This window comes from Bufo bufo, chromosome 7, assembly GCF_905171765.1.
Source record: "Bufo bufo chromosome 7, aBufBuf1.1, whole genome shotgun sequence".
NCBI classification, from domain to species: domain Eukaryota; kingdom Metazoa; phylum Chordata; class Amphibia; order Anura; family Bufonidae; genus Bufo; species Bufo bufo.
The window spans coordinates 37,264,627-37,283,118 of record NC_053395.1 but is presented as its reverse complement, the minus strand read 5'-3'; the positions used below and the strand labels follow the sequence as shown (position 1 = coordinate 37,283,118).

Genomic DNA, 18,492 nt, shown 5'->3' with positions numbered 1-18,492 from the left:
GAGGGGGTAACCTAAGGTTAAATACAGACAAAGAAAACATGCTGGCCAATGTTGACACAAACTAGCAACATGGGTTGACGGCAGCTGTTGACCAGGTTGAGGAGACCTCTGGTCTTCAGCTTCTCAGTGCATATAGAAATACAAAAATGCATATAAAAATACATTTTTCATAGATATACAGAAGAATAAAAGGTTATACACCGACCAGCACCAGGTATATCACTATACAAAGAAACTATGCTGACTAGATGGATAACATCTTTGGGATGATGACAGCTGTTGACCAGGCTTAGGCAACCTGTGGCTCTCCAGCTGTTGTTAAACTAAAAGTTCCAGCAAGCCTAGTTCAACAACAGCTGGAAAGCAACAGAGGTTACCTCATTTGTACACCAACATCTGGAGATCCAGAGACAGGAAAGAAGAGCAATATAATGGAAATTTGCAGCCTCCAATGGGAATCTTCAATTTTGGCATCAGATGTAAAGTGGTAGATTTCGAGGTTGAATAATGAAACAAAACTCTAAATGGAAGAAAGTTTTAGACTTTGCTATAGAAAATACTCAATTTAAATTAGGGAATACTTACCATTGGCATCTTTGGCAAGAAGATTTCTGGCCTGAACCACAGTGACTTTTAAAGCGTAGATAGGTGCCTGGAAGAAAGCAACATCAAATGAAGAAATTTAAAGGGAAGATCGACCTTTGAAGATGAATGAAATGCACCGTGCACATCATATGCCTGCATGAGCCAAGTCTAAAAGCGGATAGGTACTTTGTAAATTTACTTTAAATTTACAGTAATGGATTCAAGATGAAGAGGATATAATAAGTATTCATCTAACCCAGGCTGAACATTTTCTGCAGGGGAACAAAATTAAGCAATCTATTCATGGGAGTAAAACAAAGATTAGGATTGTTCAACTTTGAAGAGCTTGTCTGTTTTGGAAAATCAAATTTTAGTAGAAGGGTCTACTATTCATGAGATCCCTGGTGATCAGTTGAAGAAGAACCCTGTAACAACTGTTCAACTGCCCTGTAGCACCACTACAGGAGAAATGGAGGATTACACAGATCCTATTGAAATCAAGGGGCTGTCTACGTAATGCATGGACATGATGGGTCCTCCAGAGAAAAAGGCACTCTTGTAGCCTGATACTCTAGCTTATAGTATCTGAATAGAGACTCTCCTACGTCAACTCAAAACTACCAAATGGTATTTAATAATGAGTCTTCTAAACCGGACACCCTTAAATATAGAAAGGTTGCCCAAGGGGGGCTTTCAGCTCTACTGACATGTCTGTTTTAGTAGTGTATTCCACATCAACCAATAATTCTGTTACATCTTTTACATTATCTTCTGTTACTCCTATTAGGACACTACCAGCGCTGAATGGACAATGTCAAACTGTTCAGAGACACATCCCCAACTGGTAACACCCAGCTGCCAATTTATTAAAATATTTCTAGAAGAAATAAGAGAGGAACAGCACAAAGCACAGTTCTAAGGATAGATGCCCTAGAATTCTGAGTTTGTGGGGAATACAGTTATATACTAAAATGGACATATCAGGAGGGCAAACAGGGCATACATAGTTTGAGCAGAAGGAGAGATGAAGAGATTTTTTGCTTATAATGTTGTATGCTACTTTAAAAAAATAATGGCATTCTGCAGAGATCAAAGAAGACATTAAAATGTTTTGTCCCTGCAAGGAAAACAAGTAGGAGTAACTTCAGTTAATGTGCCCTGAGTGCATTGCTATAGCTCCCTTTCGGATGTACTGGCGGTATACCTTTACCATGAACTACTTGACATATGTAGGTGTTTACAGTCCTCAACTTGTTTGCCAACATTTATAGATTTACCATCTCAAGAAGGAAGGTATTTGAATGAAATGAAAACACTCGTTATGCAGTGAAGTGGCTTAATTACGCCCTGTACTTTGCTTTGGAGACCTGAAGACCTCAACGTTAAACTTGATGCCTTCATGATATCACTCCACCATTGTAGAACAACATACAATCCACTGTGCAAAGACGTAACATTTATATTGACTTGAGAAGCAGAAAGCTTTTTGAGATGACCACTTGAAAGTGCAATGAAATATCATCTTTTAATGGGGTGGTCTTCTCAAAGAAGATAGCAAGTATACACCATATAGGATGGGACTGAAATCACAGGACATCTGGCCTGGGTAAAAAGTGGTCTTCTGGAGATGTTTCAATGTACTTCTTCTCTACTGACATACATGAACTAAAATACAAATCAAGGGCTGTTGCCCATGGCCATATACAGATCTATGTTGTAAGGATACATAAGTTTAATATCGCTCCCCTAGAAGCATTGAATACATAGTTGTACAGAGACACCATACGCCATCACACAGAGTTCCCTGTGCTCCATGATACAGAACCACCATAACGGGTCTGTGCAAGAACAAAGCCATGTACATGGATCCTTATTTTTATATTTAAGGCTATGTTAAAAATGTATTCCCAGAATAGGATCCTCTGAAAGGTCACTGAGCTACATTAGAAGGTCATATCAGGGAAGTCTAGAAGGATATCCTGAATTGACAAGGCTGAGGGGTTGTCCAAAGAATTAAACTTATTCCTTATCCACTAGAGCTGTCTGATCAGTGGCGATCTGACCACTGGGACCCCATCAATCACAAAAACATGGGTTTCTGTGTCCCCTTGTATCAATGGAGCGTCCATCGAGCCTATGCGCTCCATAAAATCACCCAACAGGAGTGGCGAAGGTCCCAGATTAAATCCATGAGCATCTGGCCTAAAAGAAACTTGCCCCCAGATTGGGTACAAGGGACAATGTTCTATCACAGTGGACCTAGTAATCACAAGTCAGGCAGCTGTTAAGTTCTGATGGGGTGTTATTAGGAATTATGTCAAACGTCTCCCCTAATTGAAAGAATCTTGTAATGTGAACGGTTCAGTAGAAGATAATATTGCACTGTACAGTCCCGGCACCTAACACAGCTGCAAGCTTTGTTATCACTTTACCTTCGACTCTTTGACACGCATCAGAATGGACTCATGGTCACTCTCACTTATTCCAAAAACCTGTGAAAATAAAATACGGTATATATTATTTCTTTACCAGAGATCATGGAGATAACAAGGTACTGTTATGATAAGAGGAGAAGGCCTGGAGATATATGTTTTGGTGTCTAATTATCTGCTGTAGCTAAGAGCAACCTGCCATTTGTTTCCTGTGAATTGCCAAGCTCTCTGAAGGCAGCGGCTCAGCAAATGCATAATGACATTTTCATAGTCAATTGCCTTTGTCTCTGGTCTGTGTTGTATGCGTGCAATGTCTGCCGGCAAGCATTCTGCTTAAAGGGGCTGACGCTTAAAATACATTTCTCTGGATGTCACATGAAAAACCTCTGCTGATGGTGCAGCTTCGAGAGGCAGAATTTATTCCATTTATATAACAGGAGGTTCATTCAAAAACGGGCCTTCATTGTTAGGTTATAGTGATATAACAGCTAAATATGTTCACGTAGTTGTCACTTTTATTCCTAGGGTCCTCCACGTGGGCAATGTCCATGCGTTAGAAAGATTCCCCTGGTAAGTTAATCAGAGGGTGTCTGATACCTGGGATCAGCTGCAATCTGCAGAGTAGTTCAACAGCAAGTGATCAATCCTGGCACCTAACAAATCAAGGGCTGTTGCACATGGCAATATAAAGATCTATGTTGTAAGCGCTGCAGCGCCACCACTGGGCAAATGAGGCATTACACAGTTCATATTGAAATCAATGGGTTGGCTGTGCAATACAATGACATAAGGAGTCCTCAAGAGAGATGCCCTTGGTAGCTTCTCTCTGGATTTTGCATGGTACATAGGTAAAACAGTAGAAATTCTGCTGAGCATCTGCAGCATTCCTTTAAATTTGCTTGATCCTATTAGCATAAAGAATAAAAAAGTCTCAACATTGCTGCAAAAAATGTTGCCCACCAACAAATTACATAATTCACTTCCCTAAAGGGGTTCTCCTGTTTTTTAAAGAAATGTTTTTGATCTGACCAGAGTACCTCGAACACTGCATATTTTCCCCCATATACCTGTTTTTCATGTCAGCACTTTCCTTCCCCTGTTCTCAGTATCACTGCATCCTAGCGGGATGTTTACAAGCAGAACTTCCTCTTTTGATTAGCTTCATGTTGTATTTTCTAAACAATCCCAGCATTCTTTGCTCTGTAAAGTTTGACAGGGCTTGCTACACCTAGCTACCATGGAGGGGGGAGGTGTAGGGGCATGAATACTATGATGGGACAGTGTGGTGGGCAGAACAAGCCCTGAAAAGCAATGCTGAGCAAAGCATACTGGGATTCGTCAGAAAACCCAGCAGGAAACTAATGAAAGGAAGTTCTCTATGTAAACATCCTGCCAGGATGCAGTGATGCTGAGAACATGGAAAGGAACATACTGACATGAAAAACAGGTATATGGGGCAAGATTAAAAATCCAGAGCAAGAACAGAAAAACATTACAGAGCAAAGCATGCTAGGATTGGTCAGAAAACCCAGCAAGAGACTGATGAAAACAGGAAGTTCTGCATGTAAACATCCCTGACAGGATGCAATGATGCAAAGAAATGGGAAAGGAAAGGGCTGACATGAAAAAGAGGTATATATAATAGGCAGATAAAAATTCATTATGAAAATAGAGAACCCTTTTAAAGCCACCTATGAACATATCAACAAACCAGTGTGAACATAAAGTAACTTCATTTATAATGCACCGTGATATTAAACTACCATCAATCTAACTGGCATCTCATGCAGTTAGTTGTCGCTTTAAATGCCACTAATGCCAGGTATAGATTTAGGGGTTGATATTAGACTGTTGCTTAACTGCATCGCCCTCTTCCAGAATCCATTAATGTATGACTTCATAAACAGCTATAACTGGAAGCACTTCATTTCCACCTTGAGATGATATATTGCCCTCAGTGCTGGCTACAGTTTAGTTCTGCACTATTACGGCAATGATCTGTGACGGCAGTTTAATTACGATATGTACATTAAGTCCGGGGCTGGGGGGTCTGAATTCCACATCCTGACTGACCACAGGTTCGGCCTGATTCTCTACTCCGTCCCTATTGCTCATCATTTCAGAACAGGGCACATATATATTAGCAATGACTAATTATCTTTAATTTATGACAGGTCAGGAAACACGTTTATAGGGATGATAGTTAGCGTGGGTCACATACCATTTGAAGATAGTAAAAAAGTTCTTCTTCACTGGCAACATGTTCGGAGGATACAACACCAGCCATATAAACTAATGTATAGATCATTTCCTCATACAGCATTTCCAGCTTTAAAATAACAAAAACAAACTTTAGTAGAAAGGATAAAATGTCTAGCAGTATAGCTTTCGAATCGCTCCTTATATAGTATCCAAATTATAATACTATTGGTTCCAGATATTAAAAGGGGTTCTTCAGGCCCTGGTATTAATGACCTATGTTCATTAATATCACAATCGAGGAGGGTCCGACAAACCACACCCCACCAATCATCTGTGCCCTGCAGCCTCCAGCACTGGATCTAACTAGAACTGTGAATAGAACAGGAAGCAGATGGCTCCGTTCGAAGAGTAGTGGCCATGGTGTGTTACTGCAGCTTATCTCCCATTGAAGTGAATAGGGGCTGAGTTGCAGTATCCCATCGCGGCCACTGCGCTTTGAACGGAGCTGTCTGCTTCCTGTTCTATTCACAGTGCAAGTTTCAGCACTGGAGGCTGCAGGGAACAGCTGATTGGTGGATGTGCTGGGTGTCTGACCCTCACAATTGGATATTAATGACCTATTCTGAAGATAGGTCATCAGGAGCCTGGAAAACCCCTTTAAGCAATGGAAAACTCCTGCTGCATAAATTGAGATGGTAAAAAAAATTATCTTCCTTACAGGGATATTCTGATCAAAGACCAATACGCCATAAATGACAGGGGAACCTACCCATTTTTCATGATAGATGGGGGGCTCAGTGGGTAGATCCCCCAAATCATGTTTGTAACATAACAGCAAGTTTCTGGTAACTGCAATATCATATCACATAAATTTCCCTTCTATACAAGTGGCTTACTAGTCACCACTTGAACAAAATTATATTCTTGTGTGTTACCTAGCATCGGGAGTCAATGTCCACTTTGAGGCTAGCAACTTAAAGGCTTTGTACACCTTCGGGCAATCTTTGTTTATGTTTGCATTTTACTAATTTTTGCCTAAACATCTTATTTTCAATTGGACTTTATTAAAAATATTTTAAAATAACCGAACTTAAAGCTATGTTATTCTTCATGCAAAAAAAGAAAAAAAATACTTATTTGCATAAATGATAACGTACCTCCCTTTTGGACAGTATCAGCTTGTCTGTTGCTCTGTGTTCACCGGTGTTCTCATGAGGAGGTGGGATGCTGTTATTTAAAACACCCTACAAATAAAGAAAAAGTCACGAAAAAGTCTAGAATAAACTCGAACAAACTCATTTATCTCTGTGACCATCTGCTCATGTGAAATAACACCTATTACTCAGAATCTTACATAAGTTTCTATTGTGTATGAATAATGAGAAAAAAGCTTGGTGATACGGCATTGCAGGCTGGGATGTTTTAAGATCAGTTTGAACGAGACATTCTTAAAGGGGAATTAACAAAATAGTCAGTGGCCATTATACTAGGTCTAGCTGTCCAGCACTGGGTAGGAGACCACTGCTCTAATGTCACGGTCCCTTCTGTGACAGATGTCAGGAGATCAAGGAGACTGGCGGAGCGTGGAGGAATCTAACAGCCTCTTTGATTACTCTTTATTCAGTGTTTGTTTGTGACCTCATCCCCTGTTTCAGGTGTATATAAGTACTCATTACTCTATCCTATTTAGTTTTGCCCCCACCCTTCTGACTGCACAGTAGATAGCGTTATTTGGGTTTGGCAGAGCTGGTGTTCCTGCTCTTCCATCACTACAGAAGTTAAGTGTCGCATTTGTGTTTTGTTTTCCCTTCCTTGCTTTTTGTTACTAGGCCTCAGGGAGACGCCTGTTCCTTCATCAGGGAAGGAACGGGTTGCCTCAGCCCTGACAATATTCTTAGGGCTCTCTATGGTCTCCAGGGTCCCAGGTTCTAGGGTATTGGCATTTCTACCTTCAAGGGGTGCCCATAGGGTTAGAGTCAGGGCCAGTAGTAGGGTTACTAGGAGGTGACCTTTTCCTTTCCCTAGCGTTGAGGCCTAGTGGCTTTACCTTTCGCTGCTGGTTGTTAGTTTGGTGTTTCCTCCTATACCTCATCCGTGACATCTAAGGATTCTTATCTATGCTGCCATTACTACGTCATGTCTCTAATACAATTTAACGACTATTGTATGGGAAGATTCCGACTCTTCCGATAGATGATCTTGAGGAATAGAAGGAATAGACTTATTTAATTTCAATGCCCAATCCTTTCATCAAATAATTCAGTGGCCAATATATTAGGTCTACCTAGTTGGTTGGAGACCACTGCTCTAAGGGCTCATGCACACGGCTGTAAGTGTTTTGCAGTCCGCAAATCAAGGATCCACAAAACACGGATCCCGACTGAGTGCATGCCACCATTTATTTTTTAACTTCTGTAGAAATGTCCTATCCTTGTCCACAAAACGGACAAGAATAGGACAGGTTCTATTTTTTATTTTTTTTGCAGGGCCGTCGATCAGAACTGGACAGCACACCGTTGTCATGGACGTTTCCGCGACAGGTGGCAGGAGATCGGTAAGACTGGCAACACGTGGTTTGATCGGACATGTTTTCAATTTGGATCAAATGACGTCTGTGTTGTTTCTGGTGCTTACCACACCTTCTTTCCCCAGGTGTGGCTATTATGGTCATTTAACCTTCTCTATTTGTTGTTTCTCCTGCTATGCTTTGTGGTTTATAGCTTCTGTTGGAGTTGTAGATAGCTGGTGTGTTAATCTCGGCTGAGTTCCTGGTGCTGCCATAGCCATTTGAAGTTAAGTGTTTTCTTTCCCTTTTGCATTTTGTTTGAGGTATTTTGTGTTCTGTTCGTCCTTCCTTTTGGAGGAACAGGTTGTCTCAGTCCTGACATTAGTACCAGTGTCCTATAGGGTGAGTTAGGACACTAGGTATTCCTGTGTATGAACTCACCTACCTCTGGGGTCTGTTCATACTGGTAGTCAGGACTTTGATTAGGGTTTTACTAGGAGGTGTCAATCTCCTTTCCCTAGTTTCCAGGCCTTATTCCCTCACCCCTTTCCCTCCTATGTTCGGTGTGGTGTTTCCCTCCCACACCCAAACATGAGAACTGTGTTGTCCAGTGGCGTAGGGATCGCCATAGCAACCATAGCAGTGGCTATGGGGCCCTACGCCACTGGGGGCCCGTCCGGACCGCATAAATTTTTTTTTTTTTTTTTTTACACACTAAGGCACTGGCACCTAGGCCCGCCCGCCCGCCTGGTGTAGTGGGCGGGGCGTGGGCGGGCGGTCCGCGACTCGGGCCTGGCTGGGGATTGGGAAGCCAAGGAGTAGTCAGGTCATGTGCTCCGCCTCCTTGTCTCCCGACGTCACTCACCTCTCTCGACGTCACTCGCCTGCTCCGCCTGCTTCTAAAGTGGGAGGAGCATGTGCGTGCGGCGTGACGGAGTGAGTGACGTCACGCTGCCGCCCGCTGCCTATTTTGAATGTGAAGAGCGGGAGCCTGCCTGCCCACCCGTGCCCAGTGTGCCTAACTGCCCATGCCCAGTAGGCCAGAAGTGAATGGATTCTTTTCTGCACTGCCAGCAGTCTGCCACAGTAAAAAGAAAAAGTCTGGAGTGGAGAGGAGTCCTGACTGTCCCCGACTCCCCAGTAAGTTAGTGAAGTGTCAAGTGATAGATAAGGATTATTAGATAGTAGTATACATACTAGTACATACTTTGCACAAGTTTATTATTTACAACTTAAAGGGAACCTGTCACCAAAGAAATCGCTTATTAAGCTGTTAAAAATATTAACAGCTTAATAAGCGATTTTTTTGGTGACAGGTTCCCTTTAAGTTGTAAATAATAAACTTGTGCAAAGTATGTACTAGTATGTAGTACCTTATAGTGCTGCATAGTAGTTTCCTAATGCACTTTTTCTTCGTTTAGCCGCATTTAGCCTCCTTGAGAAATCAATGTTTTATTCAGTCGCTGCCCCGTGCTTCAAGTCAGGTTTGAAGTCAAGGGGGCAGCGGCCTAGGTGTCTCCAATGCTGCTCTCCACGCCTCCCGCCGCCTTTATTGACAAGCCGGATCTCAGTGCCGGGACCGCGCTCCCAGCCCGCATGCGCAGTAAAGGGCTGCTGTAGCCTGTAGCGCGATCCCGGCTCCGGCTCGTACACTCAGCCGGCTTCAGTTTCGCTACTGCGCATGCGCCCGGCATCTTCTGTAACTGCGCTAGTATGTAAGGCTGGCGGGTGCATGCGTAGCCGGGATCGCGCTACAGGCTACAGCAGCCCTTTACTGCGCATGCGGGCTGGGAGCGCGGTCCCGGGACTGAGATCCGGTGTGTCAATAAAGGCGGCGGGAGGCGGGGAGAGCAGCATTGGAGACACCTAGGCCGCTGCCCCCTTGACTTCAAACCTGACTTGAAGCACGGGGCAGCGACTGAATAAAACATTGATTTCTCAAGGAGGCTAAATGCGGCTAAACGAAGAAAAAGTGCATTAGGAAACTACTATGCAGCACTATAAGGTACTATTAACAGCTTAATAAGCGATTTTTTGGTGACAGATTCCCTTTAAGCTCACTTACATAAGGAACGCGGCGTCCGTCTTACAATAGTTGCCGGCCTCCACCCCCTGTTGGGGGTCAGTCACTGTCAGGGACACTGTTATGGGGGGGGGGGCCCATACATTTTTTTTGCTATGGGGCCCATGCATTTCTAGCTACGCCCCTGGTGTTGTCCACATATTTTGCTTGGCTTGGCTATATTTTCATGACAAATCTCAAGGCTTGTTGGAAAGCCGGATCTTAACTCATAGAAAATAATTTCTAAAAGGTGGTCCTGGCGAGATGGTTCTCTTTCTTGTGGGAATACCTCTTTGCATATCAGTTTCCAATGGAGCATTGTCAATAAATCTCCATACCCTGGAGTAATTCCAGTAAGTCTCCATACAGGACTGGTCTCTTTAAAGAAATTCAGCACCTTGCCTATACATGTATTTAATATGGAGAAAAGAGAAAGCTGCTGCAAGACATTTCTGGCGGCAGCTTTATTTCTTGGGAGAACAAAAGTAACGGGGGTAAAATATTAATTTTGCCCAATCCTTTTCTCCCCCGATACCAGCTGTTGGGGGAGAGTCAAGAGCTCACCACACACCTCAAACTACCAGTGGAACCCGCTCGGCGGTTTCAGCTGACATTACGTTAACTTGTATAGGGGCCTTTAGTCTTTTTATACCTTCTGTGCCATGACCCCCTTTCTTTGAACTAAATCTCTATTTTATATAGCACCCAATAATGTCAATGTCTCGACCATGCTGACCAAGATGGCAGTGAAGCATCCAACAAATTAATATTACAGTCTGGTTATAACCAGATGCTCTGCTTGCTGGCAGCAAGTTATAAATAGTCGGCATGCATGTGCACAATAGGACTACAATTCCTGCCAGGTATAATTATTTTTCTGTATGTGCTGCTATATGTTATAGCACTTCTGTAGAGCATACGATTCTCCCGTCATAATAAATTGATTGGCGCTGAATGTATTCCTGATGTATCTTACATGGCAGTAGATTGCAAACACCTGTCGGCGCCTTGTTCACCGGTTCTTTCCATCCTCATTACAGCGGTGGTACGGCTATTTCGAGAATAATAATGGCACAAACATCTGAACATACTGTACCTCGTTCCTCCAATACCGCTGCATGCTTTCTTGTTTCTGAAGTACACTTCTCATTCGATCGAAAAAATCTCCCGTCTCCTCACTGAGAAAGACATAGATGAATTGCGGTTACAATGATAAGAGGAACGAACACATAAAGGGAAACTTTTGCTCAAATTGTATGTTTGTTCTCCTACAGCTATGGACAGCTGATAATTATAGTTAAATTGTATTTCTTGAATTTGCCCTTGTTATGTAGGTCAAAAAGGAAAAAAATTCTAATGTTTTTCTTCGTCTCCAAACGTTCTGTTGTCACCTCATTTCCACCATTTTTTTTTACTGTTCTCATCTTGATGCATGAGTAGAAATGTGTATCCAAGGAAAGATGAAATTATATCTGTAAGATTAAGATCATGATGTACCTGTACCTAGTCTATCTCCCTTATCTACTCAGGTCTCACCAGGTTCATAGGTTATTATGTACATAAAATGAGAGATGGGAACAAGGGTGTGTATATCATGGAGACAGGTGCTGTGGAGCCCCTGGAGAGAGGGGACCTATTCCAGTTTGAGTCCATTTTCATTGCTGGTGGGATTCTGCCTAAGGATTTGATGTCCAAGGATGTTGCGAGATTACGAAATGTCATGAAAATAATATGGGGGAACCAGAAATTCCTGCCCTGGTTGGTTAAGACTATGGTGATGTCAAGTAGCTACTAAAAGGGATCTATTTTATATCTTTGCTATGGGGATCCACCCGTAGTCTATATTTCCCCCCCAGCTTTTATGAAGCGATGGCTATCCTCGGCCGATCAGTAGGGATCTGACACCCCACATCCCCGAAGATCAGCTGTTCAGGTGTACTTCTGGCACAACATAGCTCTGTCTACTGTGTAGTAGGTAGAGCTCATCATTGCGGCACTGCTTCCATTCAATTCAGTAGTAATGGGCTCCCTCCATTACACAGTTGAAGGTGCTGTGTAGTTCCAGTGCTGGAGCTACACCCAAACCACCAATGGGCGCTGATCAGATAGTGATGGCCTGTTCTGAAGATAGGCCACCACTGAATCAAATCTGGACAACCCCTTTGAAGAGTAACTTCACTTAAAAAATGATGATATGTCATAGTGACATCAAAAGTTTCCATTGGTGGGGGTCTCAGCGCTTGACCCCAACCAATCCAAACCCTTGATATGTTCCTATGAGATTTTCTTAATGGAAGCCACTGCTATCGGAGGGACATAGTGATTTAATAAGGGAGGGAAGAAGGACTGCACAGGGATGCACAATGCTAGGTGACCCAAGAAGAAGGGATGATAAGGTATCTAGACCAGTGCTCCTCAAGCTATGAGGAGGGTCTACTTTGTGAGGCACATCCTAGTTCTTTATAAGTCATTGAGTACCTTCCAAGGTTGTGAATGTCCCTACTATCCCGACATGCAATACATCTCTCTGGGCAGAAGCATCTATCACAGATGCTGTGCACATCAGAACAGGAAAATACAAGTGTGCTCGGGTTAACTGGTAGAAGAGGAAGCGGAAAAGGCAAATGTTGTGCTATTTAGGGGCAATATAGCTGTAGTAGGCATTGCTGTAGAGGCACTGTGGGACCCAAGAAATCTGAAAATTTTTGCAATGCCTTGGTTCAGTTGGTAAGGCCCCAGCAGAAAACATTTGAGAAACCTACCTGTATATACAATTTAAAGGGATTGTCTGAGATTTTGATATTGATGGCCTATCCTCAGGATAGGTCATTAATATCAGATCTATGGGGTCTGACGCCCCCAGCCCCAAGCAAGTGACATCACTTTCATCGTTCATACAGCCTTGGTGCAGCTCAGTCCCAATGAAGCTGAGCTGCAATACCAAGCACAAATACAATGGATGGCGCTGTGCTTGGTAAGCTGTAATCCCTTTAAAGGGTCTCTGTCAGCAGACTTGTACCTATGAAACTGCTGACTTGTTGCATCTGCGCTTGGCAGCTGAAGGCATCTGTGTTGGTCCCATGTTCATATGTGCCCGCATTGCTGAGAAAAATGAAGTTTTTATATATGCAAATGAGCCTCTAGGAGCAATGGAGGCATTGCCATTACACCTGGAGGCTCAGCTTTCTGCAACTGCTGCGTCCTCTGCACTTTGAATGACAGGAGCAGGCAGTGAAATCGTGATCATGCCTGCCTGGGTGTCACGGTGGGGAGTAGGGGAAACCCCCCACCGTACAATGATGAATGGTGGAATATGACACTAGGCCTGGAAACCGGGATAAGGGAAGCAGGAAACCAACTAAGCATCCCTAAATCCTATCCCTGACCTCCTGACTATATGAGCCGCCCTCGATGGTAGGGGGCTCATACTCCGGAACCTTGGCCCTTCTGACCCTAATGATCCCTGAAATAGGAGACAGGAATAAGAGATAACCGGTTCATCCATGACATGGAGATGTCAACTGGAACCAATGCAAATGGACTGCAATCCTAACACCATCCTGGACTCAGTACATACTGACACACATAGGAACCTGCACTCCAGCAACAGCTAACTGACTTGACTTTTGGTTACCCCTCCGGGGAACCCTGAGACCCCCTTCCGGAGGTTCAACACACAGGGAAACGCCTTGCATTCATGCTGGACAAACAACACCAAAAGACCAGACATGAAACAACAACAAGACGGACACCACACCCTAAACATAATCCCACACCAAACATCAACACAGATAAGGTATGTTCAACAAGCTGGACAGATGGAAAGGTCCAGGAAGACAGGATAACTCCAGCTCCACCAGAAGCTGAAGTCAACTCTGACCTCAGGTTCCAAACACCAGTACTATAAGAGCCAAGAGGCCACACCCAGCTCCACCTTGCTCACACCTTAACCCCATACACACCAGAAATTGGAAGGGAACCAGACTTAAAGGGAAAGTGTCACGGTCCACAGACACCAGACCATGACACAGCCGTGACACTGGGACTATCAATGTGCAGGGGGTGCGGCAGTTGCAGAGAGAGCAGAGCCTCTAGGTGTAATGGGAATTCCCCTATTGCTTCTAGAGGCTCATTTGCATATATTAAAACATAATTTTTCTCAGCAATGTGGGCACATATGTACATGGGACCAACACAGATGCCTTTAGCTGCCAAGTGCATATGTAACAGGTCAGCCAGTGTCATAGATGCAGATCTGCTGATAAATGCTTTTTAAATCATCAGTCACAATAGGCCAAGTGGGACCCATTCCAAGTATTGCCATGGGGCCTTGTCATGACTTATGTCAGGGTCATATCACTTGAAAATATGGAATATTCAGAGGGTTCTTAATAAAGGACTTTAGATAGCTTAGTGCCAGTATAATTCTATAAATGGCACAGATGCATAATATATAATACAATTATGTGTTTTACCTTTATTAATGTATATATGGTTAATGTTTCTAATCTTATTCCGGAAGAAATAGGTGATTTTTCACTTTGACTCAGTGGAGTTGATTATTCTATTGTCTCAGCAGGCAGAGGGTTTCTCTATAGCTCTTCCAATAAAATATTTGCCTGGAAATAATTATAAAGCTGCATGGAAAAACACTTTGGTTGTATAATCAATATCGTTTTCTACAGGAGATCCACTAGAACTGCACGGCGATGAGGGGGGGCACTTAATGTTCGTGCTGTTAATTTGTTCTTGAACGCTAATCTTATTGAACATTTTTAAATATCAAAAGCAAAGAATTTAACAAGACGGACAGGTGGAAATAAAGAAACATTCATTTGATAGACACCTTTGTTTTATGTTTACCAATGCAGTTTGGGTCTTAAAGCAGCAGTCTGGACAGAGCTAACACACTTGGGGGCAGATTTACTAATACTGTCTAAGACTTAGGCCTCATACTTACACACATCCGTAGTTTTGTTCTGCATCCGATTTGCATTTTTTGTGTATCAGATGCAGAATCATTCATTTCAAATGAGCAAAAAAAACAAAAAACAAACATCCTATTTTTGCTTGTTTTGCGGACAATAGGCATTTGTAATATACTGCGGGACCTGCGGATGGGGAAAATGCAGGATGCACAGGGCCGTTATCCGTGTTTTGTGGATCCGCAAATTGCGGTCTGCAAAAATGGATAGGGTCGTGTGCATAAGGTCCTAGAGTGGAAACGTAGACTACACACTCTAAAGATGTGCCAAATGTATCACAGGGGCTGCTGCTGGATGATAAATCTGGTACAACCTCAGGCCTCATGCACATGGCCGTTGCCTGGCTGTTACGTGCATTGGGGACCGCAATGCACAGGCAACATCCATACAGCTGCCACAGACCCGTTTTTTTTGGCGCACATTGTTGCATCTTAAGCATTACCCCCTTTTCCTGCTTAGTGACACCTTTTTTCCCATTAAGCCAATCCCCTTGTCGAGAAAACCCATTTTCATATAATCAAATTCTGAGTTGGGGGGGGGGGGGGGCGCCCTGTTCAGTATCCTCATCTCTTGGTCACAGTGGTTGAGCCGTCACAAGGAGGACCTGTCCTGCATTACTTGGACAGCCAAAGACTTAAATGAGCCCCTTGTAATGCCTCATTTTCCCTATGGTGGCATCGTAGAAGAATTTAACACTTACTATTACATACATACTGTTTCCCCACAGATTCCAGCTGGTCGCTGGGGGTCCAGGCAGGGGCAACCTGTTGTCAAGAAACCCTTCTAACAAGTATGCATTGTCCAAAGCAGAGACCCCCTTTTCACTAAATAATAGCCACACTTAAAGGGGTTGTGCCAAGAATTAAAGTTATCTTCTATCCACAGGATAGGAGATAACTGACTGTTGAGGGACCAATCAAGGAGACTCCCACCGATCCCGAGAATGGTGGTTCTGATCCTCCACCCTGATGGACCAGCAGGCTGCACATGCACCCTGACACTCCATTTATTCTCTATGGGACTGCTCGAGATAGAGTACAGCACTGGGCTGTTTCCAGCAGTCCCATAGAGAATGAATGGATCGGCAGGGCGCATGATCGGCCTGCCTTTCCATCACGACAGGGGAACAGGACTTTCGCTCTTGGGATCAGCGGGGGGCGGCAGTCGGATCCACACCAATCAGCTAGTTTTCCCTATATAGGGGATAATTTCTCTTTAACAATTCCATTTTGAATTTACTGTATGAAAATTAACAGGCAAAAAATGAGGTAGCCCAGGAGACATCAAAGACACAATGTGGACATGTCTAGTATGTCGCGTGACTGCACCCAATTACACCCACTAGTTTAGGGATGAAAATGTATCTTACAGATTGCAAAAAATTGACAAAAATATAACAATAATAAAGATTTCACAATACACTAGCGAAAAGAATGTATAAAAAATACCACTTGCGCTCTGCAAAGACATAACACTGCTTCTTGTGATGCACCGCACGGCCGTCTTTTATTGTGTTTCCTCTTCACGATTTGGACAGAAATTAAGTATAAAGACATTTGACATGTGTCACAATGTCTCAAACACTTTTCCTGCTGGAAGCCATTTCCTACACATCTGCTATAAAAGATATTACCATGTTGGATCGTGGGGCCTCAGCATTAGGCCCTCATGGAGTCCTGTCACAATGCAGTATGTCAAGAAGAATATTATTACATTGTACGCTGGCAGAAAATGCCCGATGCCGAGCGAATGCTTGAGTAACCAGTGCACAACATGTGGAGCTGGTGATTTTCCCAGGTGCATAAAATCCTTGTTTCATAGAAAAATCACACAGATTTATTTTTTAGGTGGGAGGGGGCAAGACGGGGTTGTATCAAGTTCTTTGAATAACTGCTCCACCCCCTCAGACCCTGCACTAGGCATAATATAGTGTAAGCATTCCCACAAAAATCTTTGTAAAATGTAAGGTACAACCTCCCTTCTGATCCTCAGCTGTGTCATGTGACCAACACTGGACAGGAAGTAAGTTACTTCTCTATTCATTCCTATGAGACTGACATTGAGGCTTCTATAGGAATACATAGAAAAACTGTCCTCCTGTTCACACATAAGATGCTGTGTTATCTGGTCACATGACACAGCACATGATCAGAAGGGAGGTTATAACTCACAAATACAATGACGACCAAGAAGATTACCTTTACTACAGTTTACATCATGTACCTTTCTAACAGGTCAGAGAATACAATTTTTTGTGGGAGTGCTTCTTTAACAACAGTCCTGATTTTGGTGGGATGCCTCGTGCAAACCCTACCCATTTGTAAAATTCCCTACTATTTCCAGAGGAGGGGCTTAAAGTGTCCCGATTGTGGTCATTCAAATGTTGAGTAGTTAATAATAACCATTAGAATAATATTTTGGGCCACTGTGATTAGCTCCATCATGTTGCATAAGCCATATCTGAAAAGGTAACAACCCTAATGTGATTTACAGGAAATCCAATTGATTTGGATAAGGCGGCCACTTAAAAAGGGAATATGACTGCGGTACAGATCCTACAATGTTTGGTTTGAGATAATGCACAGGGTGAGCAATGGTTTGATGATGTGCCCGTAGCCAGCCCCGAGGGAGGGGAAGTTTTAATTTCTGATTAAGAATTAACGAGAAAAAAACTTAATGTATTTATTGAAGAGGTTGTCCATCTGTATTCATTTTTTTTATATATGATTCACAGGGGGTTAAAAATAAAAAAGAAGCCATACTCACTGATCCCCCACCGCTGATTTTCTGATGCTGCTCCTGGCCCCGCTGCTCTCCAGTTGGGACAACACTTTAGATGTGCCAAGAAAGGCCCACCAGGTATGTCCATTGATCGGCTGAGCAGGGCTTTCCCAGCATTTCCAATGTGTTTAGCCAGGACCAGGAAGAGGTAAAAGAACAGAACAGTGACGGGGGATCAATGAGGGTGATCATGGTTCCTTTTTTCTATTTAACCTCCTGCGAGCCGTATGTGACAATATTAATACTGCTGACTGCACTTGAACACGATCACTATAATAAAAAAATAAATATTGAAGTATGGACAATTCCTTTAATTGGCCATAGACGTATGTTCTGGACAAGTTGCTGCCAAAAACGCCCCTGGTGAAACCTATTTCCAGTGAAACAAAGTATAGTACAGTGTTGAACCCTTCTTTACCCTGATGGCAGACATAAACTAGTAGTCCCATTGTCTGCTGGCTAACCGAAACCATATATCTATTAAGGATTAATCCATACTGTCACGCCTTGCCCTGTGAATGTGCGGAGATCTGTCAGACTGGCTCCACATGTCTGACTTCTTGGTTTGTTGTGATTTGGATTTGAGCTAGATCCACCTTCCCTCAGGTGTACTGGGTTTTATCGTTAGTGAGGCTATTTATCCCTCCTTCCCCCCCAGTGGCCTGTGCGGATTATAGTTATTTTCTAGGAGCTCTTGATTTGTGGTGTATCGTCTGCTCCAGCTCTGCTCAAAGATAAGTCCTCTCCTTCCTTTCCCTTTGTATGTGTTATCTAGGCCTCTAGGGAGACGCTTGCTTCTTCCTGGTTGGAAGAAGCAGGTTGCCTCTTCCCTTTTCCCTGCTGCTTAGGGTTTGCCCAGGGTGTTCAGATTTAGGCACGAGGGCATGTGCATATCCACCCTAAGGGTATGCACATGGGCACAGCAGTCTAGGGAAAGCT

The 18,492-nt window shown here is 43.3% G+C and overlaps 1 protein-coding gene across 1 annotated transcript in view; it reads right to left on the bottom strand.

Annotated features, from left to right (window-relative positions):
• The window catches only part of BAIAP3 (BAI1 associated protein 3), a 143,532-nt gene that overhangs the window by 93,181 nt on the left and 31,859 nt on the right, over positions 1-18,492 (bottom strand). The window contains exons 2-6 of the mRNA XM_040440180.1: positions 10,884-10,965; positions 6,377-6,463; positions 5,239-5,346; positions 3,018-3,077; positions 586-652 (exon numbers count right to left, since the gene is read on the bottom strand). Of these exons, the coding sequence (XP_040296114.1) occupies positions 586-652; positions 3,018-3,077; positions 5,239-5,346; positions 6,377-6,463; positions 10,884-10,965 (404 nt within the window). The remainder of the gene's footprint in view (positions 1-585; positions 653-3,017; positions 3,078-5,238; positions 5,347-6,376; positions 6,464-10,883; positions 10,966-18,492) is intronic.